This window comes from Fusarium fujikuroi, chromosome FFUJ_chr08 (assembly GCF_900079805.1).
Source record: "Fusarium fujikuroi IMI 58289 draft genome, chromosome FFUJ_chr08".
Classification (NCBI taxonomy): domain Eukaryota; kingdom Fungi; phylum Ascomycota; class Sordariomycetes; order Hypocreales; family Nectriaceae; genus Fusarium; species Fusarium fujikuroi.
The window spans coordinates 315,178-342,385 of NC_036629.1; the positions used below are offsets into that span (position 1 = coordinate 315,178).

Below are 27,208 nucleotides of genomic sequence, written 5' to 3' on the forward strand. Positions count from 1 at the left end.
TCAGCCCAAGACTAGGTAGATAACCAACTGTTTCGGACTTCAATCGGGCTTGCTTCTAGAAGCCTATTCTTTACCATACCTACTACGTAGGCTAACAAGTGACATGCGGGGCCTGCTGCCTAAATCAGCACTAGCGGTCTTTAAAACACCATTCACCGTTCTGTCGTAATTTGTCCGCGCACAACATCTTGAACTTTTAAACCTCCTAGAGTAAAGCATTATGGGCTATTCTGAAGTTCTTTGCCATATTTGTGGCGTCAGTTTCAATATCAGCCGCTCTCGAACACACAAAGAACCTCGAAGCGCAGCCTGGGGCCATAGCCTTGCGGTCAACCCTGAAAACAGTCACGGCCGGTGGGGATGCTACTACGTGAAGAGAGATGGGGTCCAAGAACCTGGAACTGCGTCATCGGAACCAGTCAAGTATATCCCACCGAAAATGGACCCGGAAGATTCGTCCGATGATGGATGGACGTCAGACACGCCAGATGATGAATGGGAACACATCGCTGGACCAGAATGCCAGTACAACGGAGCCTATAACGGAAATCACATCTCTGCAGAGGCTATGAAACACTGTCAAACATCCCAGTGTCTTGTTCCAAAGGAAGACGACTGGCAGCCTGAGAGAGACGACCAAGACTTTGAAGCTTTGGGCAAATTCTTCGTCAGCGGTTTGTCGGACGACATGCCCAGTAGAGATATGGGTTGGCCGTCTGTTTCTCCCTCGCGTCATGGCATGAGCGATGTCAGAGCTGAGAACGTTATTTGGGATGCTGAAGATGCGGGCGAGTACTGCATGCCCTTCCATCCGACCTGCTTCGAGATATTCAAGCGAGCCACTTTATATCGGTATGGAACTGTCGATGTGGAGTGTTTGATGCAATGGTGGCGTCTTGAACCGGAGTACGAAGATTTCCATGGTTTTCCTCGTCATCCTGCTGTTAAAGAGGCTGCGGAGCAGTGGTGGAGTCATGAGCGTGGAGGCGAATTCCTAGTGGCCAACCCTTGCTTTGTTCCTGGATTGGACGATCTTCTTCAGTCGACACAGAGCGTGGAACACACCCTTGAGAATGAGTCTAGCCTTTCTGGAACCACGATATCAACGGAACCAACCCCTTCCGACCCATTCTCAAGGCTTCCTAGCGAAATGATCCGTGAGATTCTCATCCATCTCAGTTTCAAGGACCTAGCCAACCTCAGACTTACCTCTCGCGTATTTTTGCATCTGCCGAACCCCGTATTGTACGAGGTGACAGTTCGAGAAACTCCTTGGTTGTACGAGGCATGGTCGTCATTGCCTATCTCCTTCTGGGCCACAACAACTCAAGCTGAGATTGAGAGAGAGATTGAACACGGAGCTAACATTAGTGCAACTCCTCATCCAGTCAAGCTACTTGGCAAAGGTGAAACGGACTGGCTGCGTCTTCAAGTAGAGCTGGCCAAGAACTGGAAAACATTGCTTGGACTGCAAAATCGGCGCAGAATATGGGACGATTGCCAGGAAATTTTGAATAGGGTGGATAAATACAGGAAGCAAGGCAAGATGTGAGGATCCTTGAGCTGATTTCACTTTTCATATTTGACATCTATAGAGGCTTGCAATGTAATAAATTGACATAACTGGCTCTAAAATACTTAAAGAAGCGTTAATCTGCTTAACCCAGCTTTGAGAGACGGTCCAAAACATCGTCCTCCCAAGGATAATCATCGCTCTTAATCTTTCCAAAAGTCGGCAACAAAACAGCCTCATCAATCTCAGCGTACTTTCCACGCTCAATATGCACGAGCTGTCCATTCTTTGACGAATCAGCCATAAGGAAAGCGGCGCAACGAGCGACAACAGAAGCAGGCTGAAGCTCAACGTTGATGGCGTCAAGAAGAGCCTTCAGTGACGGCAAGACACTGCTGTCTGTCCAGCTCGGGGCGAGTGTATTAACGCGGATGGGAAGTTGAGCAGCGGCCAGCAGGGGGACGAGACCGCGTCCCCAGCCCAGGACACCGTGTTTGGCGGTAGCTGGGATGTTAGTAAAACACGATGACGTAGGGATTCAGTAACTTACAGTAATCCACCGCTCGGACACGCTGAAGACCGGTTGTTGAGCCACTGATGAGAATGCTACCTCCCTCAGGTTGTTGTCTCAGATAGTTAATAGCCAGCGTCGAAGTGTTGATGACTCCCTTCAAGCTAATGTCAAGAAGCTGGTGCGAAGGCTCCTTCAAGTCCCCATTCTCATCAACCTCAGTAGCCAAGTAATCCGTCCTAGGTCCAACACCAGCATTCGCGAAAACATGGTCAATACGACCATAAACCTCCTTAGCCTTCTTGAAAAGCGCAATCAAATCACCCCAGACTGAAACATCAGTCTTGACAAAGGTAAATGATCCCTTGTGCTCCTCCGGGGGAGGCTGCACATCGCCACTGACTACCGAGGCGCCAAGCGACAAAAGCAAGTCAACAGTGGATAAACCAATACCGGAAGATCCTCCTATCAAGGATTTATTGTTAGCTCGTATTCCGCTGGTCGCTTAGGGGGTTACAAACCTGTTACGATGACAACCTTGCCCTTGAGGGCCTCCAGCTTTTGATCGTCGATAGTAAATTCAGCCATGTTTTTTTTTTATCTTGAAACGTGAAGAAGCAGAAAGACGCGGTGAGAAGAAACTCGACAGGAGCAGCAGTGGCACTGACTAAAATACGAAAAGTTACATCGGAATTCGTCCACACCGGTTCAGGGTCCTTGGTGGAACCGGGGAATCCACAGCAACTCCCGCAAGTCGTACGAGTTCTCATCTTGCATTAACCGTTGGTGGGTAAACTCTTGTTTCTGCTCTGTAGTCCCGAGTCTGGTCGAGGACTAGATCTTACATCCATGCTAGTATGCTAGTATCCATATTTGCTGGGCATGTACGCGATCACGTGTTTTGTAATGCTCATTTGCCACTGGTTCTCTTGGTGAAATAACCGGAGAAGGTCGCCCGGGGTGTTGGTTCTGTCGGAAATGGATCTCTGCAGAAGGATCTGATCGGCACTGATGTAACAATCCGTTACGAGCGAGACATCCAGAACGAGAGATGTCTTCACATGCATACCTTTTTCTATCATTCCATATCTACGCTTTGAACATGACTATCTCTTGGCTTCGGACACCAGTAGATCATCCGCAGACCAAAACACAATCTAATATGAGGCTGACCAAGACACTAGGACCAACGGGCCGCCCGGGGATAAAGTGGACGTTCCAGAAAAAGCAGCCAATATCCTCAGCCTCGGAGTCATTCGCGGTCAAAATGCTCCGCAAATATTGGACTAAAACTTTTGAGACAGCCGTTGATTCGAGTCCGTCATCTCTTAGTTCGCTGCTAGGACCCGTTTTCTAATTGGCCCCCTATGTTTGAACCGGTACGCTAGCTGGGGTATATGAATATGAACGAGTCTCGGAAACAACACGAGAAATAATTGAACAGTGACAAGGAATATTCTAGTGGGCCTCTTCGGACTGTTTATGTCACAACGGAGTTGCATGCTGCGTATGCCGGTTTTCCTGAGGGGCTATGAGCATGGGTGCCGGCCCAAAATTTCCGGGACGTTGGTTATGCCGTTCGATATTAAATCTGGCAGATACAGATCTCGAAATCGTCCCTGGCCTTGCTGTTTGTTCCTTTGTTTATTGCCCTTTTCTATCATTCGCCTTGAATCACCAACATGGCTCCAGTAGCCGGTGAGGGCGTGCCCCTTCTATGGATCACTGTTGTGATGCTCACACTATCGTGGATCTTTCTGAGTGCGCGTCTTGGAGTTCGAAGATGGAAAAATAATCTAGGTTTGGACGATTGGCTTATGTTTGCGGGTTTGGTATGTATTCAGGTGGGATTTGAAGACTGCGACTGACGAGAGACAGATTCTGTATACGGTTACGGCTGCGCTGGTTATTACGTGCTGTTTCCACGGAGCTGGTCAGCATCGAGATGCTATTGAAACAAAGGATGTTATGATGGGAACAAAGGTACGTGTTGCTCCGATAGCCATCGTGCAGTTGCTAACGCATCACATCGCAGCTCTTCTTCATCGCCCAGTTCTTCTACTCCGCTTGCTCCGTACCGATCAAATCCAGCATTTGCGTCACCATGCTCCGAATTTGCGATTCACGCCGTCGATTCGTCTGGACTCTATGGGGTCTCATCGGCATGACCGTCATCACCGCCATCATCTTCATCCTCGCCACTGCGAACGTTTGCCATCCGATTACAACACTTTGGGGAGAAACGACACACGGCTACTGCAATACCAAGCTTAACAGCAGCGTCGGGTTCTTCTTTTCTGCTGTCTCGATCGTCGTAGACTGGACGCTGGCTATTCTTCCTGGTCTCTTGCTGTGGAATATCCAGATGAAGAACAGGGTCAAGCTCCCGGTCATTGTTATGCTTGGACTTGGTGCTTTGTAAGTCAGACATATGATCTTGGTGACAAAACTAACATCTTGTAGTGCCAGCTGCGCAACCGTCGTCCGACTCGGCTATCTCACACTCTACAACAACCCCGAAGAATTCATGTACAGTACCGGCGCAATCGGCCTATGGTCCATTGTCGAAGAGGGCATTGGAATCATCGCCGGCTCAATGCCTGCCCTGCGTCCACTTCTCAACCTCCCCGTGTTCCGCAGCACCTATGCCAGCAACACCGGCTCCAACGGAATCTCAAGTCGAATGAACCCACCTCATATCTCAGGAAACAAACATACTCGGATTGTTTCTAACAACCAAAAGTCAAGTTTGGAGCTGAATGACTTTCGATCGGGAATGACAACACGAGTGGGTTTTGGAAACGACGATAAAGTCAGGCAGAGTATTGATGATGCGGATAGTCAGAAATACATCTTGAAGCAGACGCGGGTTGTGATGACCACTGAGCAAACATAAAACATAGAATAGCAAGTTTTTGAGATTGGCAATTACTTGTTATCCTAATCAATATTCCATCAATTTCTCAATCGTGCCTAGCAAACTGGCGTAAAGCAGGCAGCTTGAATTTGTAATTCTGCTATGTACCCGTCTGGAATTCTATCAATCTCATGGCCAAGACTCATTGAGCTGAAAGCTGACCGTTCTATTAATATATTATAATGAAAAAAAGTAAACTACGTTGCAAAGTGAGGCGGGTGAAACAGCCTACTTGATTTAGGGAGATGAAAAGCCGTTTGTCTTCCTGGCATTCCCTGCTCGCTACCCTACAGCAACCGAACACTATAGGAAATAAACTTATAGAACTTATTACTTCCTTAAATGGATATCAAGTATTAGGTTTACCATTTAATAATTATATAATTATATAATTATGTCTACTTTCTAAATTATTTATCACTCAAAGAACGTGCCTGCCACCCAGAAGCTGAAATGGCTGAACAATAAGGTAAAACATGAGTGAAGTGAAATTTGCACTACACAGTGATTATAAACAATAAAACAACCAACTTATGCCAACAAGCGCACAAGAAACGACTGCTGTCTCTTACCAATAGTACCCTGATATCTTGTGGTCAATCTTGATATCCGTTAATCACGCCGGTTCAATGCTCATGCCAAGTCTTTAGAGCAGGGTTTCCAATAGGCGCGCATGCACGGCATGAAGTAGATCATGCGGGGAATCCCAGCCATTGCCAGTATCATCTGACTCGGTATTGCTAAACAGCAAGGCAATCTTCCCAAGTAACCTGATTTCTTTCGAGAAGTACCATGTTCTTTAGCCGGATGACTTCTAGCAGGTCTTTACAATCTGCCAAGAAGTCAGATCTTGTTTAAATTCATTAACATCCGGCCCGCAAGAGTTTCATGTTAGGTGTCCTGTCCTAAGCAGATTTAAGGTTGGCAAACACTAAAAAAGTCGAGGTAAATACTCAAAAAAGCTTGAATAGACGTAGTATCTCTAATTCAAGGCTTCCGGGGTAGGCCGAGACACCACCTTTAGATTTAAGCATACTTTCAAACTTGCATGATGTGTTTAGCCTGTCCCACCGGAGCAAGCTCCATCGGCACTTCGTTCTTATACTCTTCAACAAGGAATTACCTGTTTAGGAGCTCCTGCCGGGGATCTGCGTCCCGGCGGGGAGATGGTACTATCTCTGTACCTTGTGATGGCATAGAGCCAACTTTGCAAGGGAATTGATAAGTAGCTCGCAACGTGCCCCTAGTTGCATCAGATGGAATGACTAGAAAGTTTAGTTTTAACTCTAATCAGGACTTGAGCAAATTTGTTGTCTGAGATGTGTCACGCCACTTTCACCACCTTGGTGCTAGCTATAGTCACCAACGTTGCTGCACAGGTACAAGGCACAGCAACTGTCGACTTGTCTAAAAGCCATGGACCAGCACAAGCCCTTGGCTCAGGCTTCATCTACGGTTGGCCTGATAACGGGACTCATGTCGACACTTCGATCCCAGATTACTTAGTAACTGACATCAAGTTCAACGCAAATCGCGGCGGCGGTGCTCAAATTCCATCGCTAGGTTGGGCCAGAGGCGGCTATGAAGGATACCTCGGCCGCTTCAACTCAACCTTATCCAACTACCGCACCACGCGCAAGTATAACGCTGATTTTATCTTGCTGCCTCACGATCTTTGGGGTGCAGATGGCGGACAGGGCTCAAACTCTCCGTTTCCTGGTGACAACGGTAACTGGACTGAGATGGAGTTGTTCTGGAACCAGCTTGTATCTGACTTGAAGGCCCATAACATGCTCGACGGTCTCGTGATTGATGTTTGGAATGAGCCTGATATTGACATCTTTTGGGATCGCTCCTGGCCTCAGTTTCTCGAGTATTACAATCGCGCGACAAAGCTCCTTCGGTGAGTGATTCTCACTGACGCACATGACTTTACAATGAGCTGACTGGTCTAATTAGAAAAGCACTTCCCGGAACCCTTCTCAGCGGGCCAGCTATGGCACATTCTCCCATCCTGACCGATGACAAATGGCATACCTGGCTACAATCAGTATCAGGCAACAAAACGGTTCCCGATCGTTTCTCCTGGCATCAGATTGGTGCTTGGGAACGTGAGCCTGATACTACAATCCCTGATTTTACTACCTTGCGGGCGCAGTACGGCGTTCCTGAGAAGCCAGTGGATGTTAATGAGTACGCTGCACTCGACGAGCAAAATCCGGCCAACTCCGTCTACTACCTCTCTCAACTAGAGCGTCATAACCTCCCTCTGACGCGCTAACTGGGGCAGTGGATCTGATCTGCATAACTGGATGGGCAACTTGATTTACAGCAGCACCGGTACCTCTGAGGGAACTTACTACCCCAATGGCGAATGGCAGGTATATAAATACTATGCAGCTATGACAGGACAGAGATTTTTGACGAAAGCGTCATCGGATTCGAAGTTTGATGTCTTTGCGACTAAGGAAGGCCATAAAATCAAGATTTTAGCCGGCACCAGAACCGTTCAAGAAAAGTATAGCATTGAAGTCAGCGGCCTGGGAGCAGTAGAACTACCCAAGAAGGGGACAGTCAAGGTGCGAACATATCGATTCGACTGGGCTGGACCGAATGGAAAGGTTGACGGGCCTATTGATCTGGGGGAGAAGAAGTATACTTATTCGGCCGATACGGTGAGTAGCCTCTCTTATTAAGCGCTGCTTTATATGGGTTTCCTTCTTCGAGTTTAATGGCTGAGCTAACTTCAAACCACAGCTAACACTTTCTGTCAACCCACCTACAAACGCTACCGCGTTTGCTTACGAGTTTTCGATTTAGGACAAGGTTACGGACTGATAACAATAATAAGATAGTAAGTTCGTTACTTGTAGGATAGGACCTTCCTAAGGTTTGAAATTTGACAGAAGGAATGATAGTAGGAGACTCGGACTGGCAGACTCTAAACCAAGCAAATCATCCAGCAATCGAATCTCGTCGAACCTTTTTCCTCGTTGATCTCGAGCCCAGTGAACTTCGTTTCTTCGAACCTGAACTTCCAAGCAAAGACCAAACTTGGAGGTCAGAAGGCAGATAAGTCCCACTGTATGCTTCTCGTCTGAGAAACTGCATTATAGATGAGAATGGAAGCGCGTCCATGCCGCAGTAAACAGTGATTGCTCTCCCGAAAGCGACTTCGTGCATCAGATCTTCCCGTTCAAACCAAGATCGCCTTAAAAACCTGACGATAGACGACTTTTCCTCACTAGAAGGGATGTATGAACATCCAGGATTTGTGGTGGAAGCACTTTCATCGGACATGATTTCATCTGGGTCTTTGCCATCAGCTCGAAGAATTGATAGAATGGCATCTGGTGCACGTTTCGTTTCCTCGTTCTGAACTCCAACCCATGCGATGACAGAGTTAGCACGGCAGTAAATCTGCGCAATCGAAGAAGCATGATTTAACTGCTCCTCCGAATTGCTCTGATCGATGCAAATTGCATCAATCCACATCGGTCTCCCGACTCTGATAATTTCAGGAAGAGGAACGAGCTCTCTCTCCGCTGGCGTCTTTTGCATCTTGTACGCAATATCCTCGACGTTTTCCCAGTCCTTTGGCTTTGTGTATGTGATGTAGTCCATTGGCGTTTTACCATATGAGTCAATTACTTTCATACTAGCGCCGTAGTCGAGAAGCAAGTTGATGATGTCGAAATGACCAAGTTGTGCTGCGTGATGAATCGCCGTCTTGCCAAAACAATCCTGCGCATGGATATGTGCACCTTGTTCCAACAACTGTTGAACCTTGGGTCCAAGGTTGTTTTCCACCGCTGTCATCAACTCTGTCTCCAAGAAGAGTTCATTCCGTCGCTCCACGGGATCATTGACCTTTTGAGCCATCTTGAGAGCTTCATAAGTGTTTTTCGGGAGAAACATCAGCTTTCCGTTAATGGTGACGGGATAAAGATGCATAGGCCCGTATTCATCAATATCGCCTGGATCAGCACTGTCCGGATTGCCCCATGTTGAAGAGATGAGATCAAAGTCTGGGGCCTCGTTTATGTCGACTGTTTCTAGGGTGATTTCCAGCAGAGGTTCACCTAGAATTGAAGGAGGTGAAAGCTGGCGTGGTCTTTTGATGAATGACAGCAGACGAATTGAGGCTGTTGATGGAAGATTTGTGTATGAGGCGTTGGTGAAATCCATTGGAGGCGCATTGATAGAAGCCATGATAGCAAATTGAAACTGCGCTGTTCAAGTGCGATCTGTTACTTTTGGTGACAATTATCGTATCTTTGCCCTCATCTTTATAATCTCAGCACTATGAATCCTTCCGCCAAGACATGCATCGTGTGCCTATTTTAGTGCAGGCGGAGGGCGTTCTGCCTAGCTCAGCCCCTGTAAGTGGATAGCATTCGCTGTCAGATCCCTCGGACTTGACTCGGCTGCCTCCCCAACCACCTGGATATCTTCACAGCCAAGTAGACAAGCAGTGTGAAATAGCCTCTCACTCTATAATGTCTAACTTGTCATCAGATTGATTCCAACATCCCAATACAGATTGTTTAAACCAGCTGCATCATTTTCTGCCTGAACCCCGCCGGACTCACCAGCCAGTAAGCATCGCAGCGTGATATCCCTGTAAGTCTCGCCGGCAAAAAAGGCCAGGTCTGATTTACACTTCTTGATAACGGCTTCCTTAAACTGCTCGGGTGATATGGAGTCTGCTTTTGAGCCTTTTGCTCCAGACTCAGCGACCTTTGCGATGGGTCGCCAATAGCCAATCTCAGCTAGTAATAGTCCAACAGCGTAAATGTCATGGACGCGCTGAAAGCGCTGTTCGTTGCCAGTCTGTTTGGCTCCAGATTTGAGACGCTTACGTATGTCGGGGTGAAGGTAAACAATTTCGGTGTCTTCAACTGACGCTGAGATAGATAGCTCAGTGGGTGAATCTGGTCGAGAGATTGCGAAGCCTCCAATGATAGGTTGACTGAGATCAAGTGCCCTTGACTTTGTGTCCGTCTCATCTATCAGGAATGCGATATGCAGAGAATTGAACCGCTCGTGATGCCATCGAGTCAAGAGAAAGGTGTAGAACCCCATCACAAGTTTTGACGCAAGCTGGAGGCGCTGGTTGAGACTGGGAAGCGCATGCTGCACTCGCGAAGCTGATTTGCTACCCGCCGCCGCCGCCGACTTCTGACCTCCCGATAACATATCGTAAAGTGTATAGACTTTTGTAGAGGATCTAAGACTGCGAGGCAAAGTTGAAACAATACCAAAAGATCTTGCGCCCCCGAACTCAACGAATCCAAGAGCTGGCAGAGACTGTATTGCTGGGAATGTTCCGATCTCCTGTAACGTGTACAAGATCCGTGCCACCCGAGAGTGAGCCAGCTTATAAGCATCAAAATCTCTTGGTATGGGGATCCATTCAATCATGACTCGAGAAATCTGGCCGTTTTCCGATGTGTACTGAGAGATAGTGTATTGGCATCCCTTGAAGATATCCGCTGCGACAAGACCCTCGAATGCAGCTTCTTTGAGCTCCATTTGCTGGAGGATAGCATCCATGTCAGCACTCAAGACCACGCCATCTTTGAAGCGCTGTCGTATCGACATTAGCTTAGCGCTTTGGCTCAATGTTCCGTTGCGATCATTGGACAAGTTGACGATGTCTTTGGTGTTTTCTGGCGAGTCCAAAGCGTAGCCGGCAATCCCAAGCTCGAGGATACTGTCCCGAATATTCTGGGGTATTATACTGTAGAGAGTGTTGTTCCAGTAAATAATGGACTCTAGTGAATCATCGAGTGCTGTTTTGTCAGAGTCTTCTTTCCATGGGCTTGTGCTGTGTTTGATCCGAGTTGTCCATGGTGTATGCTTCAAAAGATCACTAGCGAACCGCTTGAGTCGTTGTTTCGATTTCGCAGTAGCTTCTTCAAGATCTGCGCCTTGGTCTGTCACGACTGGTTCTGCTTGCATAACCACCAAGACGCCGTTTCGTTGGAGAATCCCCTCAATCTTCTCAAGTAGCCTCAAGACGCTTGTCGCAGCGTCGATTATCGGTTTGCCGAACTGCTTATCCAGTGTGACCTGCAAAGGCGAAGATTGAAGCGGCACATTGAGGACAGAATGCGACGATTTTTTCGTGATTGTAAGATGTTCCAAAGCAGTCCACCACGTCTGAAAGCGAAAGAACTCCATCTCCAACTTGCACATCCAGTCCGCAACATCATCCCCAAAATCATCGGCTCTTCGAATAACGCGCCATACTTCAAACCCCTTTTCAAAAACAGAGATCAGGCCTCCAAGGCCGATAATAAAAGCTGGAATCTCAAGTCCAGACATTTCAACGTGTAGAAATGGGTTGAAAGGAAGAGGTTGCGAGAGAAGCAGGTTTGAAGACTTGACCGGTGATCTAGACCCTGATAAGCCAATGCAGATAATCAATAGCGCCAGAACCCCTCTTTTTACGGCCCAAGCTGAAATTTATGCAGCAGTTTCGTAAGCTGTGTGAGCAGAGACAGAAATCTATTGGTCTAGACCGAGACATGGCTGAGATATGTTACAATCTGGTTTCAGCCTAGCGAGGAAATCAGCCTCACAGTCCGAGGCATGCGTGAAATAAGAAGCCACCTCGCGACGGATCTTCAAGTGGGCTCCCTGAAGTTCATCTGTCGTCAAAATGGGCGATTTTCAATCGGTTTCGACGTATTCCGCACCTTTTTCGGCGACGGAACTCATCAGCCGCCCCGACAAGACATACGCAGTAAAAGGCCAAGCTGAATTCCTGGCTGTCGCCGTCGCCCTCGATGTCCCTGTCCTCAGCGCCCAGAACAATGTCATCGCCAGCATGAATATTCTCTCAGCCGGTGCAGGCGCTTCATTCGCGGTGTTTGCATCAGCTGAAGAACTCAGCCTCGATGCAGATGAGGACTTTATCAATGCGACGCCAGGAGTACGCGACTGGATCCAGAAAGCGAAAGATAGTCAAAAGTTCAGACGATACGTGACAAAAAAGATTGTTACCGCTCAAGGAGTCGCCAGTGACTCGCCTCAGCTTGCTGCTGCTATTAACGAGATACGGGTCCTATCAAATGAGACGATTCGGCAATGTGATTTCATTGTTTCGATGCTGGCCATTTCGTGGAGCGAGTCACCTAGCGTTGGCCGGTTCTGGCCGCAAGTCTTGCTTGAGGCTGCTGATGAGGGCACTCTAGCAGAGTATCTCGCTTCCAACAAAGCCGACTTCAAGCCCCAGTTGGCAATATCCATGAACATTGGTCGCGCGCTTCAGTTTCTCCACGCTCACGGCATCGTCCATGCTGATCTGAAGCCAACTAATGTGCTCGTTTTCACTTCTGGCTTTGACGAACACCAACATGACCTCCTCGACAAAACTGGTCTTCCGCCTATCCGGGCTAAGCTATGCGACTTTGGATATGCGGTGATCCTCGATGATTATAAGTCTGAGAATATGTTTCAAGCGAGAGTCGGTAGTCTTCCATGGATGGCACCCGAGCTCGACGCAGAAGAGCCGATCAGATTAGAGGATCTTCACAAGACGGACATATACTCCCTTGGATTACTGACTGCTAGCATCTTTATGAACGGTTGCACGCCCTTTGAGTCACTGAGTCCAGGAGATGTTTTGGAGATTAAGAAGAAAACCCCAGACCAGTCAGGCTCAGCAGTCGAAGTGCTTATAGAGAACATCAAGAAGAAAACACCTCTTACGGAACTACAAGAAGAGTTCGTGTACGCTTTTCTCGAGGGAACTTGCGCACCTTCACCCTCAGAGAGGGTGTCATTATCCGCGATACAAAGCTACTTGTTCCTGGGGCTCATGCAGCAATTGCACACTGGAAAGGCAACTATTCCTTTAGAGTGGTTCAAAGATCTGCGACCTGCTGCGGACGGGTACAAGTAGGTGGCTTTTCCTCTCGTTGATGAGATGCTGACATTGCAGGGGCGCACTGGCTGCGCTGGAGAAGAAACATTCAGGATTGGTAAGAAGGCTTAACTCTTGATCCTATGAATGGCTAAATGACGACTGATGACTGACTCACAGACAAACGAAATCGACCAGGACGAAATGTTGATACAACTTCGACAAATGCTTGATGAAGTAGTATCCATCAAGATCAACAACCCAGAGTTCGAGAAAATGCTCGCAACATGCTTTGACGACCACAGCCTCAAGCCGGCTAGTCTCAAGAAGTTTAAGAAGAACTGGAAGCCTGACGAAGATACTCAGGATAGTGAAGGCTTCATCTCTCGAATGGAAGAGATCTTCGATGGAGCCATAGCCAAAGTCCCTGATGTAAGTATGACGCTCCATGATTGACATGACTAACCTGTCAGTTCGCATTCGAGCACACATTGAACGTATCTCTCATCCCGAGAGTGGCCCAAGAAGAAGTCTTTCGAGATATGAGGGAGAGCGTTGAGTCGGGGGGTGTACAAGACTCTGCCGCACCACTTCACCTGGCTGGGGCATACCTCAATGGACAGCTTGTCGAGCCATCGATAGAGAAGGGTCTGGAACATATTACAACAGCAGCCATCATGGAGAACCCGGAAGCCCTGTCCGTCATCCTTAGTATCTTTGATGCATGCGACACCGCTCCACCACCAGACAGTGCAGGTGAATTGCTAAGCAAGGTTGAGTCATATGGGACCAAGACATTCGGCCTTGCCCAGGGGACACTATTCGACCATCTAGTCCCTAAGCACCTCTCAACGAATCAAATCCTCGGGAAGATCTGGACTAGCAAATGGCCAGAGAAGTTTGAAGCATATCTCGCAACTGGGCGCAGATTTCCGAATATGTTTCTCCTTCACTGCAACAGTCCTTTGTTCTTGAAGGAGAAGCCAAATATGGACACTCCAGTATTCGACTTTGATCAACTGGCATGCCTCAGAGATGCAGGAAAGGAAAATATAGATCTCGCAAAGACAGACGAGTTCAAAGAAGAAGTTGCTCGACTTGACTGTCTCAGCTACTGCAACAAAGATGGTTTTACGCTGCTTCAGATTGCAGCTTGTAAGAACGATCTTGTCATGGTGCGTGCTCTGACTGAACTTGGTGCTGACGTCAACGCATACGGCAACACTCACGGCTGGGCACCACTACTTCTAAGCTGCCACTGCGGCCACTTCGACATGGCAAAACTCCTCATAGATAACGGTGCTGATCCAACCATACGTGAGCCCCTGCACGGTGCTACGATTCTTCACTCCCTCACACAGTTCTCGAAACGTGAGCACTGCGAGGAGATATTCGACATTGCCTTATCAGCCGGTCTTGATATAAATGTCACTATGAAGAATGGGGCAACTCCACTGCACACTACATTTGCAGCGTGGGATTATTCTCAAGGAGTGGCGACTGAGCTTCTGCTGGAGTATGGTGCAGATCCTACGAGACAAGTCCAAGAATGGGATGGTTTCTTAAATTTCAACACCGCGATTGCGCATGCAGCGCAACAGCTTGACGTTGATCTTCTACGGAAGATGCTAGCCGCTTCTAAGGCTTTGGTGGCTATTTCAGGCCTATCAGCGCAACATCAACTCAGCGATGCCAAGGCTCAGGCACTTAGCGTTCTTTTCCGAAGAACACGCTTCTACTGTATGTGCGTCGGAGGCAAAGGGTACAAAGACAAGTTGGAGACTGTCATCTCTCTTCTGGCTGATGAGGACGCCCGCTCGGTGATGATTGAGCGACGACGTGTAGATAAGAAGCAACCGACAGATCCATTCTTGACAATGTGCACTTTCAGAGGGTCAGGCTTCTTCGTCGATGCGTTTCTGAAAGTCTTTCCAGATACTGTTATTGACGATCCTTCGTGGAATTTGCCGAGACTGTTTCTACATGTCGCCATTGAGAGGAGAGATATTGAGGCTGTACGTGCTTTTGTCAGACAAGGGGCGGATATCCTCACCAAGGAGAGGGGAGGGCGGAATGCACTTCACTTTGCAGCGCACTACTTCCCCAAGATCCTGCCAGAGCTTATCAAGACACTTGAAGAGTTTCCCTCGGATAGGCGACAGGGGAAGAGTATGACAGAGATATTGGAGGGGCAGTGCAACTCTGGACTCACGGTCTTTGCTCAGCTTCTTGTTGAAGGGTACGATGATGAGCGCAAGCTGGCAGAGAGTCTACGGGTTAAGTACTCTCTGAAGCATGACTACAAGATGAATCGAGATAGTAGCTGGGTGACATTCGGGGGTTACCTGGTTTCACTCGCTGTTGCGGATGGTTTGGTACCGATCGAGCATATCCATTACCTCCTCAATCTTGATCCACTTCCTGAGTATGTGACTACACCAACGGGGAAGACTTTACTACGGACAGCTATCGAAGGCTTTTCAGGATGTAAGTGTCCACATACCTATGAAGACACCGCTAACCTTCCAAGCTCGTGACTCGTATGACCTTGCATGTCATCAGATCACAAAAATGCTTCTAGCGAAGTACCCATCTTTTGATGACATCTTCCGCATCGCTGATGAAAGAGGTCGAACCTCTTTACATATTGCAGCATACTGGTCCAACAAGACAGCTTTGCAAATGATCAAAGACCATGCACGACGACACTTTTCCAATAAGAACATTCCGTGGAATACGGAAGCTAGCGGCAACACGGTCTTGGACCACGCATTACAAGGTATCAAGGAGAAGTCATTCACAGCGCTTGACACTGAAATCAACAAAGTTGCCACGCGTTCTACCAGGAAAGCAGCGCTGGCGTGCTATGTATTTTTGCGCGAGAATGGAGCGTTGCATAATTGGGAGTTGGAGGGGTCTTTGGTAGCGTGAGTTCAACGAAATGATGCGGGAAGCACTTCTGATCGCTATAGGACACGGTTGATCATGTACACGCCTGACTTTCAGAAGATTGGTCTTTTCTTGAGACTTGTGACACAGAGACTTGGGCTAGGACCACCAGACGTCGACTTTGACAGTGAGTTACCCATGCAACATTGTCCCTAAATTAACATCTAACCACACAAGGATGCGTCGAGGTCGGCACTTCAACCAGTCTAGATGGACGACTTATCCGAGTTCCAGTCGTGGACCTGATCTGGAAACATGACAACTTCATCCTCAGATTCTATTCTGTTCGGATATCATCTCTGGCAATCGAAGGCTTTCGTCAGTTTCACGGTTGGATCGAGAAAAGAATGACCGAGATCGAGCCTCGATGCTACGAGAGTCTGGGTCTTCCTGCTGGACGTTGTAAGTGCATTCCAATCGATCCCGTCGTGGTACTGACCCCGCGTACCAGGGCCGTTCATGACTCTCACCTACGATCAACCTATACCTTATGCAAAAGAGACGATGCGCTGGTCTCGTGGTGGTAGGGTTTGGACTGAAGAAGAACGCGATAATCTGAAATTGCAATTTTCTTCACTATGGGACATGTTATTTGGGGAGGTTGAGGAGCAGTTCTTGTCTAGGTTTGAGATGGCTTAATTCCGTGACCGGATTTCCAGCTGCGGTAATTCTTAGTTCCGTTAGTACCGCCGTCCGATTATCTCCGGTGGCTTGATTTCATTGAAACACCAGCACTATTCCGAAAGGAACCTCTTTGGGAATAATACAATTGATACGTCCGATGATAAATTCCGTTTGACGACAAAAGTGATGCAGTATAAGAGGGAACAACAGTCGAGTCCAAAAGTGTTGAATCGCATTCAGCACGCACAATAATCACTATCAACAAACCATAACTCCAGTTTCTGCAAGAAAGAAACAAGAAATCCATCGTTCAAAATGCCCAAAGTCCTCATCATCGGCGCCACTGGCTACCTCGGAAGCAGAATCTGCAACGTCCTCGTCAATAGCGGCCAACACAGAGTCTACGGCATCGCCCGCCATGAAGCCAAAGCCAAGTCCCTAGCCGTCGCCGAAGTCACTCCAGTCATCTGCCCCGACCCTATCAATCAGCCAGAATCTTACCTCAATGCTATCCGCAACTTCAATATCGACATAGTTGTTGATGTATCTGGAGCAAATCAAGAGTCTGCAAAGTTCCTTGCTGATGTGAAGGCGATCGGCCAAGAACGTATGAACAAGGCAAAGTCTGCAGGGCTCACGCATGCCCCAAAGCTTGGCTTTATTTACTGCTCAGGAACTTGGGTCCATGGATCGAGTGACAAACTAGTCAATGATCTTGATATTGTTGGACCAGAGGCCACGACACCACCTGCACCGCTTGTCGCATGGCGCGTCGCGCATGAGAACGCTGTTCTCGCTGCTTCTGACGTCCTGGACGTGGCTGTTCTACGTCCTGCGCTCATCTACGGTGGCGAGAGTACAATTTGGACCACCTTCATGCTTCCGCTCCTCCAGGCTACCCGAGATGGATCCTTTGACACGATCCAGATCCCATTGAGCGTTGACTCTCAGCCCGGGCTTGTTAACGTTAGTGATGTCGCCACTGGTTTCCAGAAAGCTATAGAGAGGCTTTCTCTTATCAACAGCAGCTCAGTCTATCCTGTATTTGACCTTGTGACCAGCCAAGAGAGCATGTCGGAAATCTTCGCGGCTCTGGCTTCGCACTGGGAATTCAAGGGACGCTGTGAGTTGGTTGGCTCTGGGAATGATTTGTTCGCGGAAGCGATGGGGACTAGCTTTCGAGGTTCGTCTGATCGTGCCAAGCAGTTGTTGGGTTGGGAACCTTTTAGACTCAGTGGCTTTGTAGCCGATATGGATATTTATGCTGATGCATTTGCATCTCAGCACTAGTTCCGAGTTCCTGACAGTAAAAAGGATGGGGGCTGTCCTACTAGAGGGCTACTAGCATACAATAAAGACTGGAGGTTTTACCGGTTGTACGAATTATACATATACTATTTACAAGGGTATTTCTGCTTTCGATAACTTTTCTGTGTCCTCGATTTCGGCTGCTACTTCCTCTCTGATGAATCAACGCCCAACTCATAGACTGGCTCAGGCTCACGAGTGTCGCTTCCCGCCATTTTATAAGCCGGAGCAGGGCTTTGAACGGTTGGAGGAAATGTCCAAGCCCTCCCCCACGTCCATTTTGTTTATAGGGGAAGGCAGGCACTGTCATCATTGACAAGCATGTATCCTGTGGCTGACGGTAGACCATGCTGACATTGGTGTAGAGTGGAACACCCCCTTGATTCTGGGGATGACATGGGTACTGATTACGTTTCATCGGGTGGGCAGTAATGGGTTGGCTGGTCGCTGCTATGCCTCCCTGATGCTTAATATTCCTCCAGCGTCGAATGAAAATGAAGACACCAAGTCCGATCGACGCATAGAACAGAAACATCGCCCACAACACCTTCAACAATAGCGCCGACGGGGGTGGACTTGTTACTCGAGCTAGGGGATTTGGAAGAGGTGGTGGATTCAGTGGGCGGCTGAGGTATCATCTGGACGATGACAGCACCTGGGCTTCCAGTAGCCTTTCCTTTCAACGGGTTCTCCCAAAGCTTCCGATACATCATCAGCGAGAGTCACTATACGGAACTTTGGGCTTTTCTGTCCGTCGTAAGTAAATATGACATGCTCGAGCTTCTCAACCGTGGTTGATAGACATCTGTAATCAAAGATGCCACTGGGGTAGATATACGCGCGACAGAAGTGCTGGTCGGAGTTGATATTGGGAATTCACATTAGCGCCATGGGCTTTGGAAAGAGACGCTTGCCATAGAAGGTTGATAGCATTGCTCTGGCAGGCATCTCTACACAGTGTTGAGTTAACTGCTTCTAAAGACTGGAGGTAGGCAATGTAAATCTGTGGTCCACATGCAACCGCCCAAGAGCATAAATAACTAAGGTATCAAGGCAGGTCACTGGCGTCTCTTTGTCTCTATTAACATAGCCGCAAGTTGAATCAGGAGCGATGGTGATGGAGAACCCGAAGTCTTCTGATTCTGCTCGTGGGCCCAGTCCAGGGCCATTCCCAAGGAGTAAGTTTAATGGGCAAATCACCCCCAATAGGGCCCCTGTTACTCTCGCTGGTGAGTTCCGAAGATGTCCCGTTTCGGGAGCATGATCAATGTTTAGTGCCCGAATGGCTTGGAGGGTGAGAAGCAAGATGGCACTGCGAGGGGTTGGGCAAAACACGTTAATCTTCAGCAGGCAGTGATGGAAAGGCCAGAGAACTAGCCACTTCATTCCATTAAGGAGAGGAGCTTATAAGAGCGAAATACTCTGTTCAGGTTTCCAGGCTTGACCAGCAACTAAGACCACAAGAGGCGACCGTACTAAGCCATGTGGCTTGCGACAGTTGGAGTCATAAGCGGATTTATTTCACTTGGTATGAGGAGTTGAAAATCAACAACCCGTGTTTTATGAATAGTGGCCTTGGAATTTGCATCGGCCCCAAAGAATGGGACTCGTAGCGCACTTTCTATCTCAGCATCAACATGAGAAGCAATTGTTAAAAATCTGTAGGTATAAGGCCAGGAAGGATTGGTAACATAGCTGGGAGTAAGGTTCTAGAAGGATTACAGGTCAATAGATGGGCGACGCTAGTGAAGCCTGTGTAGCGGCTTACACATACGAGATCCCATGTCGCTGGAGAAGACTTATAGTGTCATACGTTGAGCCTAAGTCTGCCAGGCAAATTGAGATAAGTGGCTTTGCCACATTATCTCTGGAGATGCAACTACGAGCGCTTAGTGACTAAGAGAGCTGATGCAAAGGCTGCCAACAGTTGAAATTATACTGAATCATCAATTTGCACCATGAAAGCCCCTACCCGAAAAGGCTCTAGAATATGCACTCGTTATGGGAACGGCAGCTCATTCAGCTCGCTGTTTGCCTAGCGACCTGTCTTCGCTGCCCGAAGTGGTGTTCATTGCTACATGAATTATATTTCCCGAGCAGTATAAGTTGTAGGAAGAGCATATATATAATACCCATGCTCCATGTAAGCCGTCCATTTAAGCACGTGAGTACGCACGTGATGAGACAGCAATTTGAAAAACAGACAGAACCAACAGACAATTTCACCCTGGTCTTATCCATAACCCCGCATGTTGAGCCAAGTCAATATTAACTCAAGATATTTGCTTTTGTAGCTGTATCACCGAGATAACGGCTACGCAATGAACGACATACGTCAGAGACACAGAGCAAAATGCCTCGAGTTCTTCAAAGCCCGCTATAAACAGCGTATCCACTACTATGATCTCATTCCATATGAGATGCCCACCAAACGTGCCCATAACATCGACCCTCTTTTGCCATATCTACTAAATGACAAGTCGTTCTACCAAGCAAGACTCTATGCCTCTGACACTTCGCAAGATTTTGAAATGGCAAGAGCGCTATGGGAAGCTGAGGGCATGAACCCCGGTGACTACACAGGCCTCCTGGAATTTGTATCAAATCCAAGAAGCGCATTTTGGGCAATATACCATGATGAGGCATTTAACACAACACACATTCGCTACCACAAAGAAATGAGTCTTGTTGAACTATTGGTTGCACTCAGCAGATGGCCCAAACGAGATCAAGATCTAGCGCATCGCACTATCGCAACTACGATGGAGACCTACATGCATTACCTTTTGGGACACCATTATGGTAAGTTATGTCCAGAGCTTGGACACGACTCTGAAAATGCCTGATACTGACATAAGATTGATAGGAGCATTCTGGACTTTGAAGCCAATGAAACAGAACAATCACATGTACCCTCTTGAATTCGGTCTCATGGTCTACATTGAAGAACAATGGAAGAATATTGCATGGGTCTACCTAGACTGTGCAGTCCCTGCGATTCCAAACTTGGATATATTAGGAGATGTAGAATCATCGCTGTTGGATCGCATAGAGAAAGATCAAGTCTTTGGCCGAAGTGAGAGCAGAGAAACGCCTCGTTCCGTTCACGTCCTTTTCTCGTCTGCCGGCACCGGTAAAACACGACAGATATTTGAATTATTGCAAAAGCAGTGGGGATTTTATCTTCTTGCCCCAAATCTGGCCCCAAAAGCGGAACTATCAAGGACTGATGGTAAATGCCATGAAGGCATGGACATTATAGATACGAAACGATAGTCGGCATCAAGAGACACTTATACCATGTTTGAGGATCATCCAGAGATGATTCCAGAGTGGATTTCCAAAAACATCAATGTCTTCCGGCCTCTTATCGTCGCGCGTGTTGCTCTTCTTTACGAATTTTTGCGTAGGTACCCTTCTCCAACACCAAGACAATGGCTCTGGCTGCAGATATCCTGTGACAACTGCGATCCGTTCGATGCCTTGTATAGACTTTTCAGGCTGTCGGCAGACCGATACCTATGGTGGGATGAATATGTCTACGTTTGGGCAGAAATACCGGCCTTCATCGTACACAAATGCTACAGCTTTCTCAGTAAACATTCCGACCAGTTGTTTAAAGGCTCGTTGTATCACTGTTTCGATGAAGCACAACTTACTTTCGACGATCCTCAGTCTTCCTCGATGCTCAGTCACTTCTATGCAACACTCACATTAATGTATGTTGTACCATTGGCTGGCCCTAACACGGAAGAACTCGGTGATGATCATATGGAAGATCAGGAGAGTGATACAAGATCATTGCAAACCAGTGATGCGATGCCATATATAGACCCTATCCTGGTGATCTCGGGAACATCACTTCGCCTGGAAGTACTTAAAGAAAAGCTTGCCACCTACTCTTCAGACGCATGGGTTGAGGGCGGAGAAGCAATGAAGAAATGGGACAGTAATCGCATTGACGATACATTTCAACTAATTGCATCTGACGCAGACTTTTGGGCGCTCTACGAGAAACATACGACTGATATCCTCAAAGAATTCAGAACCTTCCGAGGTGTAAAGGAAACTGTAACTTGGTCAAGCTTACCCCTTTTGAGCCGCAGTGGTCGCCCTTTGCCGTTTGAGTCATCTGAGGTTGATTTCGATTCAATTGAGGCATGGGCACGGAGACCATTGGGGGTTCCTACGATGCAAGAGTTTCTGGTCCTGGTCATGCAGGCTCATTGCTTGATGGAGAGCGACAAGATTTCCACTGATATCCCACGAGTGCAGCTAGAAGAGCTTCTTGAGAATCGAGATTCAGAAGCTGTTGCTTCGCTTGTTACTCTGAGTCTCGTCCAACTCCTCAAGGCCGATACAGTACCAGGAGCAGATAGTTTGGGTCTTTCATTGCTAGAATTACTGGCCGAGCATGGGAATATTGCTATAGAGGAAATGTCTTCCATCATGCAGAACATATTTTCGCGAGTGGCAACTCCCAATACATCGCTGAGTGGAATAGCAGCGACTTTACACATTGGTCTGAGAAACCTGCACGTCCGAAATATGATCAAGTTGCACAGTATTGGTCAGCGTGGACGATATCGATGGTCAACGGTCTACATTGAGGAGTTGATGATGCTTTATCCGCGTTTGACCGCCCCAGGATCGACTCTTTCAGAAATACAAATGATCATCGAGGAGGCAGAAAGCAGAACGATAGCAGCAGTCATCGATGCTCTCAAAGCTCAAATTCGCAAAATGAAATCAGCTGGGAAGGAACAATTAGTTCAAGAGTTGTTTCGTGCTGGAATCAGAGCAGAGATGATGAGCTCCCCTTCCATCTTTGTCAAACCGAACTTTGCACAGTTAGTGACCTACGGATTTGCATTAGTCCAGAAAGACGGAGACATCATAAGGTATACATTTTCCGAGCCGATAGCTGTTCGAGCGGTGATGGAATATCTTCGAACGGAAGGGGGAGACGACTATCAAGATCTCATGTTGGAATGGCTTGTCCATACCCAAGATGATTATGAAGTTCGAGCAATGCTTGGTAAGGCTACCGAGTGGTTCGTTGCAATGGCAAGACATCCCAGCATCAAAGTATTATGGTCAACATGCTAATTTATGTGGTTGTAGTCATTCGACCGTTTACTCCGACGTCAACTCTTTGATCAAGCTGGCCAACCAAGTCTCCTGGAAAGGTCCTCCCATCGAGAAACCTTATTGAAATATCTGTCAGAATCTATTGCCATCGATTCGAACACCCAGCAGATGTTCAAGCTGAGCTCCGTGATAAGGATAAGCGACTTTTCGCTGCCTGAATCGCAGAAAGCCTTCAGGTATGAAACACCAGGTACGATCTGGGACTGGTTGAAACAACAACGATCAGGTGACCAAGTATCTACACCTACCTTCATGTTTCCCAATATAAACGCCGGTCCAGATCTGGTGTTTTTACTGCAGAAGCAGTTGATGGACTCTGCAACGCACAGCGTGCGTCAAACGAGACCTATCGGCCAAGTAAATAAGTTTGTCATTATATCTCAGGTAAGAGCTCTCAATACCACTTTCCCAAGGCAAATTGAAAGCATGTTCTCACATACACTGTAAATAGATCAAGACTGGCCGAGGAGCCCGCTTTGAGGATGCGATGGAAACGTTGTTAGATTGCAACTGGCATAAGAATCTGAAGAGTGCTACGCGAGAAGCTGAAGCCAGAGAGCTTCAACACTGGGGAGACACTCCATTTATATTACTACTCGTGTGCACAGGAATTACTGTCAGGCAGACGAGATTGCAAAGCTGGATCCGGAAGAATTACAATCGCATCAAGGCAAACCACTTTATCTGCGTTTTAGATAAGAGTGTGGCTAGCAGCATCTGGGGAAGTGACTTTGCGGCTCTGGCTGATGCTATAAGGAGACAAGATTCGCAGAAGGGCAGAGGCTGGGAGCAACAGATTAGAAAACACAACTAGAGCTTCACGTTGTTGCGATGTTGGTCTCATCGTAAACCACAAACAGTCTTACCGAGTATGCCCAGAATGGCGAAATCGATAAGGGCACAGTTGGTGCAGGCTTCCAGATATTAGTTGGTCAAAAAGTAAAATACAACGTAGCGATAATAAAAGTCTGGATAGACAAGAATGTGTCAAGGATTTCCTCCTTGTGCCGTCCCAGGGGCTAATATGGACTACGAAACAACCAGGGCGTTTAGTCCACCAGGTAACCGCATCTGACTCAACATAATGTTGACACTGATAGTTTCTTGAGCTTTCATATGATTACACAAGAATCTACGCATTTGGTATTTGACTCTTACGTTTGTATAACCTGCAGCATATTCCTTAATAGATACCTGTGACGAGTGCAGGCTAAAGACGCACGTGATACGTCAGTGTTGCTGTCTCCAGTAGAGGGGCAATTGGGAAGCTTGTGGAGTGAATGCCAACCTGGTTGTCACTGGCAATCGCAGCAGCCACGGAAGAAGTGTGAAAAGAAGCAGAACCAGAAGAGCAAGGAGTGGCTGTGAGTTACTGTCATGGCTCTCTGCATGAATCAGTATCTTGTATTGCTCTGTAAACCTGCTGTTGACTCCTCCCTCCCTCGTACAATCACTGTATTCACTTAGCATCAATGCCCTTTCTCTCTCTATATAAAGGAACCGCTTCCCACCCTCAAGTCACTCTTTTCCCATTCCACGCAACAACCCATCATTCCAAGGTACAAAACCATCTTTACAACACTCTATACTCGAAAGCAACCACGTAAATACACAATGTGTATCAAAACCATTCTAGTCGACAAATGCGGCACTTGCAATGACGAAATGGACACACATATCATTGAAACTTTCTGTCCTAAGGCAGGACAAAAATTCGAAGGCTGCGGGAAAACGGCTGAGGTCATAGACAGCGAAAGCACGGGAAATAATTGCAAGAAGTGCCGCAAGAAGGCAAAGAAGGACAAGGAATGATCAGTCTCATAGGCTCTGGTTCATCTTTCTGGACGCAGGTATCGTTTCTGTGGTATTTTTCAGAATCTAGGCTAGCAATACAAACAACTGCTTCCTAAAATCTGTTGCTCTAACTTATATGAGAATCCATGGTCTTTATAGGTCTTTCGGCAGAGGAAGCTGGTTTTTCTCACAGCATGTCTTATCGCGCACAGTGTAGATTCCCCTAACTATCCCTTTGCTAGAAATCCATCTGAAAGTTTATGGTTACGCATTCGCGTCTTGAGTCACATACTTGCTGTCTAAGGCTACTGCGAATTAGGGTATAAATTAAACAAGACCCTAGGGGTCCAGCCTTCACCAGGCTCCTGTGTTTGAACGAGCGATATCTACGATTAGCCTCGCTCTCACGGCTGACTCGAGAACTATACCACGGAGCTACAACTTGATAACCTCTTCTGTGGCGAGTAATACGCGTTGCATTGTCAAGTCTGGGTTGTCCAAAGCGAAGACTCTTAGCAACCCTTGCCATTCATTGAACTGGAAGCTTGGGTGACTCTTGTTACACTATTTTGTCTTCGCTGTTACACCGAGTCTTGAGGTGACTTATTTTCTTGTTGAAAATGGTTCAATCACAGAAACAAAGTCCAGGAACGAAATCGGTGAAGCTCCGGTTTGGAAGATCTTCTTTAATTTAATCTTAGTGCTCGGAGCTGCCTAAACTATGAGAGAACTCCGGCTTTGATTCTTTTCCAGACGCAACTAGATTCCAGACGTTACGTCACGATCTGTGTCTGGACAAATGCTGTATACTGATGATGCAGCCTTTATTGCCTTTGACAATTGGGACTACAAGTCTACAACGGTACAGTCCCAGAGGTTTCATTGAGGTCGATCTGAAATCTCTTACTCCGCACTCACACTGACCGGACCTTTAACTTTAGCTTTCAAAAAAGAGAACGGGTAGCGGGCCGCTCCTGTTTGTGGCTGGCTGATGGTTACTTAGTCTCCAATCGGATGCGTTCTGATGTTATGCAACCCATTACGCACTTCAAAGGATGTAATTAGATAGTTTCACTAAGAATAAGGCAGAGCAATCATCGAACGGTGGTCATCTGTTACTTTTGAGTTTGGGCATTCACCTGTAGCTTAATTATCATGGTGATAATCCAGGAGAGGCTGCAGCTCAGTTGCGGCTAGAAAGCTTGTTCTCATATCACATACCAGCCTTTTTCTCAGCTTTCATTTGTCCATCAAGCACATTGACTCGCCTGAGACCAATCTCAATGTGGCAATGATAAGAGCAGGGTAAACTGGCATGATCCCGCCACCCAGATGATCCGATGAGCTCAGTTCTTGATTCTGGACGAGCTGCTCGATCAGATCAAAGAGTTCCTCGAAGAGCATAATTCCTCTTCGGAGTTCATCCTCGTGGAGCTTGCGCAATGCAACTATAGGAAGGAACATGGAAAGAAACTAGCAGACAAGATTGAAAAGAAACTCGGACAATGGCTCTACATGCCATCAGACGCAAAGACCATTCCTGGAAGATACGATTTCCAAACTCTTTACAACAAACTCCTGGCATCTATCACGGGTGGAAAGCCAAAGGTGCTCTTCGTTAGCAGGACATCATGGTTCGTATACCCACATTCTGTTCTGAACGTGGAAGAAAAAAGTCTTCAAGACCCTGGAGAGGGCAGCCCCCTCTATCCAAAGTGGTTCACGAAGGCTCCTAAGAATGGAGAAGAGGTTGCTTATATTCTCCTAAACACATTCGATCCAGACGCTCGCATCAAGAACTTGCGACACAGAGCTTACGAGCGTAACGACGAAGTTAGGGAAGCTCTTAGTCAGAAGAATACCCCTTGAAGGTATATGATGGACTGGTATACTGATTGTAAGGGTGTGGAAAGTCCCAGGAACTTCCCGTGGAGCGTATAATCCGGGCTAACATGTAATACTTTTGTTGGTCGCATTTCATTTCCTGTCTTTTTGAGTCTTGTTAAGTATATAGCTTATTATCGAGTAATTGATTGATGCACCAACTCTGCTGGAACATCGTGACATGTCTTAGCAAACCTGTGCAAGAAAGGTTGGGGATGACTCTATAGTGTTTCCATGAGAAGCTCGACTCGATGAACTATTTGATCACCCTAGAGCCTACCATCTAATACTGCCCCTAGCAATAACCCCAGTAGCTCTATCACTATCTTATCAGCAGAACCTTTGAACCCTCCAGGATTCTCAAAATACCTCATCACCCTAACAGACTTACCTACCTTTTTTGGTCATATTGCAAGGGGTACATAAGGAACCTGGCAGAAGCTGTAGTCTAATCTCCGTAGCCAGCAAACCATACCTAGCTTTTATAGATGGCAATGCCAAGATAAAGCTTAAAATGTTCTAGTTGGTATTTTTCGTAGCATCATTGTATGCCTATTGAGGCCAAACCGCGAGAGATCTTCAGCTTCTAGACCGTTGCGGGTTAGTCCAGAAAGTAAGAGACAAGCCGTAGTCGTAGCACGCTCTTTCCCACCATGAAGCTTCGATGACCATGTACAGTATTTT

At 47.3% G+C, this 27,208-nt stretch overlaps 10 protein-coding genes; 7 read left to right on the forward strand and 3 right to left on the reverse strand.

Moving 5' to 3' along the window:
- Positions 1-220: 220 nt before the first annotated feature.
- Positions 221-1,552, forward strand: FFUJ_13960 (uncharacterized protein; the record flags this gene model as incomplete). Its single annotated transcript, XM_023581420.1, has 1 exon — positions 221-1,552. One exon carries the CDS (start codon positions 221-223, stop codon positions 1,550-1,552), a length of 1,332 nt encoding a protein of 443 aa, XP_023434122.1.
- A 106-nt stretch (positions 1,553-1,658) lies between these two features.
- FFUJ_13959 (related to levodione reductase) lies at positions 1,659-2,612 on the reverse strand (the record flags this gene model as incomplete). XM_023581421.1 has 3 exons in its annotated part: positions 1,659-2,017; positions 2,064-2,489; positions 2,546-2,612. The coding sequence occupies 3 exons, from the start codon at positions 2,610-2,612 to the stop codon at positions 1,659-1,661; spliced, it is 852 nt and encodes a 283-aa protein (XP_023434123.1).
- A 1,094-nt stretch (positions 2,613-3,706) lies between these two features.
- FFUJ_13958 (related to integral membrane protein) lies at positions 3,707-4,920 on the forward strand (the record flags this gene model as incomplete). XM_023581422.1 has 4 exons in its annotated part: positions 3,707-3,856; positions 3,903-4,007; positions 4,060-4,442; positions 4,488-4,920. 4 exons carry the CDS (start codon positions 3,707-3,709, stop codon positions 4,918-4,920), a joined length of 1,071 nt encoding a protein of 356 aa, XP_023434124.1.
- A 1,340-nt stretch (positions 4,921-6,260) lies between these two features.
- Positions 6,261-7,761, forward strand: FFUJ_13957 (uncharacterized protein; the record flags this gene model as incomplete). XM_023581423.1 has 4 exons in its annotated part: positions 6,261-6,844; positions 6,901-7,134; positions 7,232-7,616; positions 7,699-7,761. The coding sequence occupies 4 exons, from the start codon at positions 6,261-6,263 to the stop codon at positions 7,759-7,761; spliced, it is 1,266 nt and encodes a 421-aa protein (XP_023434125.1).
- Positions 7,762-7,896: 135 nt separating this feature from the next.
- Positions 7,897-9,153, reverse strand: FFUJ_13956 (uncharacterized protein; the record flags this gene model as incomplete). The annotated part of the gene is made up of 1 exon (XM_023581424.1): positions 7,897-9,153. One exon carries the CDS (start codon positions 9,151-9,153, stop codon positions 7,897-7,899), a length of 1,257 nt encoding a protein of 418 aa, XP_023434126.1.
- Positions 9,154-9,444: 291 nt separating this feature from the next.
- Positions 9,445-11,271, reverse strand: FFUJ_13955 (uncharacterized protein; the record flags this gene model as incomplete). Its single annotated transcript, XM_023581425.1, has 1 exon — positions 9,445-11,271. The coding sequence occupies one exon, from the start codon at positions 11,269-11,271 to the stop codon at positions 9,445-9,447; it is 1,827 nt and encodes a 608-aa protein (XP_023434127.1).
- Positions 11,272-11,608: 337 nt separating this feature from the next.
- Positions 11,609-16,402, forward strand: FFUJ_13954 (related to death-associated protein kinase 1; the record flags this gene model as incomplete). XM_023581426.1 has 8 exons in its annotated part: positions 11,609-12,849; positions 12,893-12,932; positions 12,995-13,246; positions 13,288-15,301; positions 15,345-15,741; positions 15,787-15,890; positions 15,941-16,165; positions 16,215-16,402. The coding sequence occupies 8 exons, from the start codon at positions 11,609-11,611 to the stop codon at positions 16,400-16,402; spliced, it is 4,461 nt and encodes a 1,486-aa protein (XP_023434128.1).
- Positions 16,403-16,702: 300 nt separating this feature from the next.
- On the forward strand, positions 16,703-17,677 carry FFUJ_13953 (uncharacterized protein; the record flags this gene model as incomplete). Its single annotated transcript, XM_023581428.1, has 1 exon — positions 16,703-17,677. The coding sequence occupies one exon, from the start codon at positions 16,703-16,705 to the stop codon at positions 17,675-17,677; it is 975 nt and encodes a 324-aa protein (XP_023434129.1).
- A 2,339-nt stretch (positions 17,678-20,016) lies between these two features.
- On the forward strand, positions 20,017-23,660 carry FFUJ_13952 (uncharacterized protein; the record flags this gene model as incomplete). XM_023581429.1 is given in 6 exon segments in its annotated part: positions 20,017-20,497; positions 20,562-20,927; positions 21,005-21,101; positions 21,106-22,783; positions 22,820-23,230; positions 23,298-23,660. Coding segments are annotated over 6 exon segments (3,396 nt in total).
- Positions 23,661-26,155: 2,495 nt separating this feature from the next.
- Positions 26,156-26,509, forward strand: FFUJ_13951 (uncharacterized protein; the record flags this gene model as incomplete). The annotated part of the gene is made up of 1 exon (XM_023581430.1): positions 26,156-26,509. The coding sequence occupies one exon, from the start codon at positions 26,156-26,158 to the stop codon at positions 26,507-26,509; it is 354 nt and encodes a 117-aa protein (XP_023435200.1).
- Between the last annotated feature and the right edge of the window lie 699 nt (positions 26,510-27,208).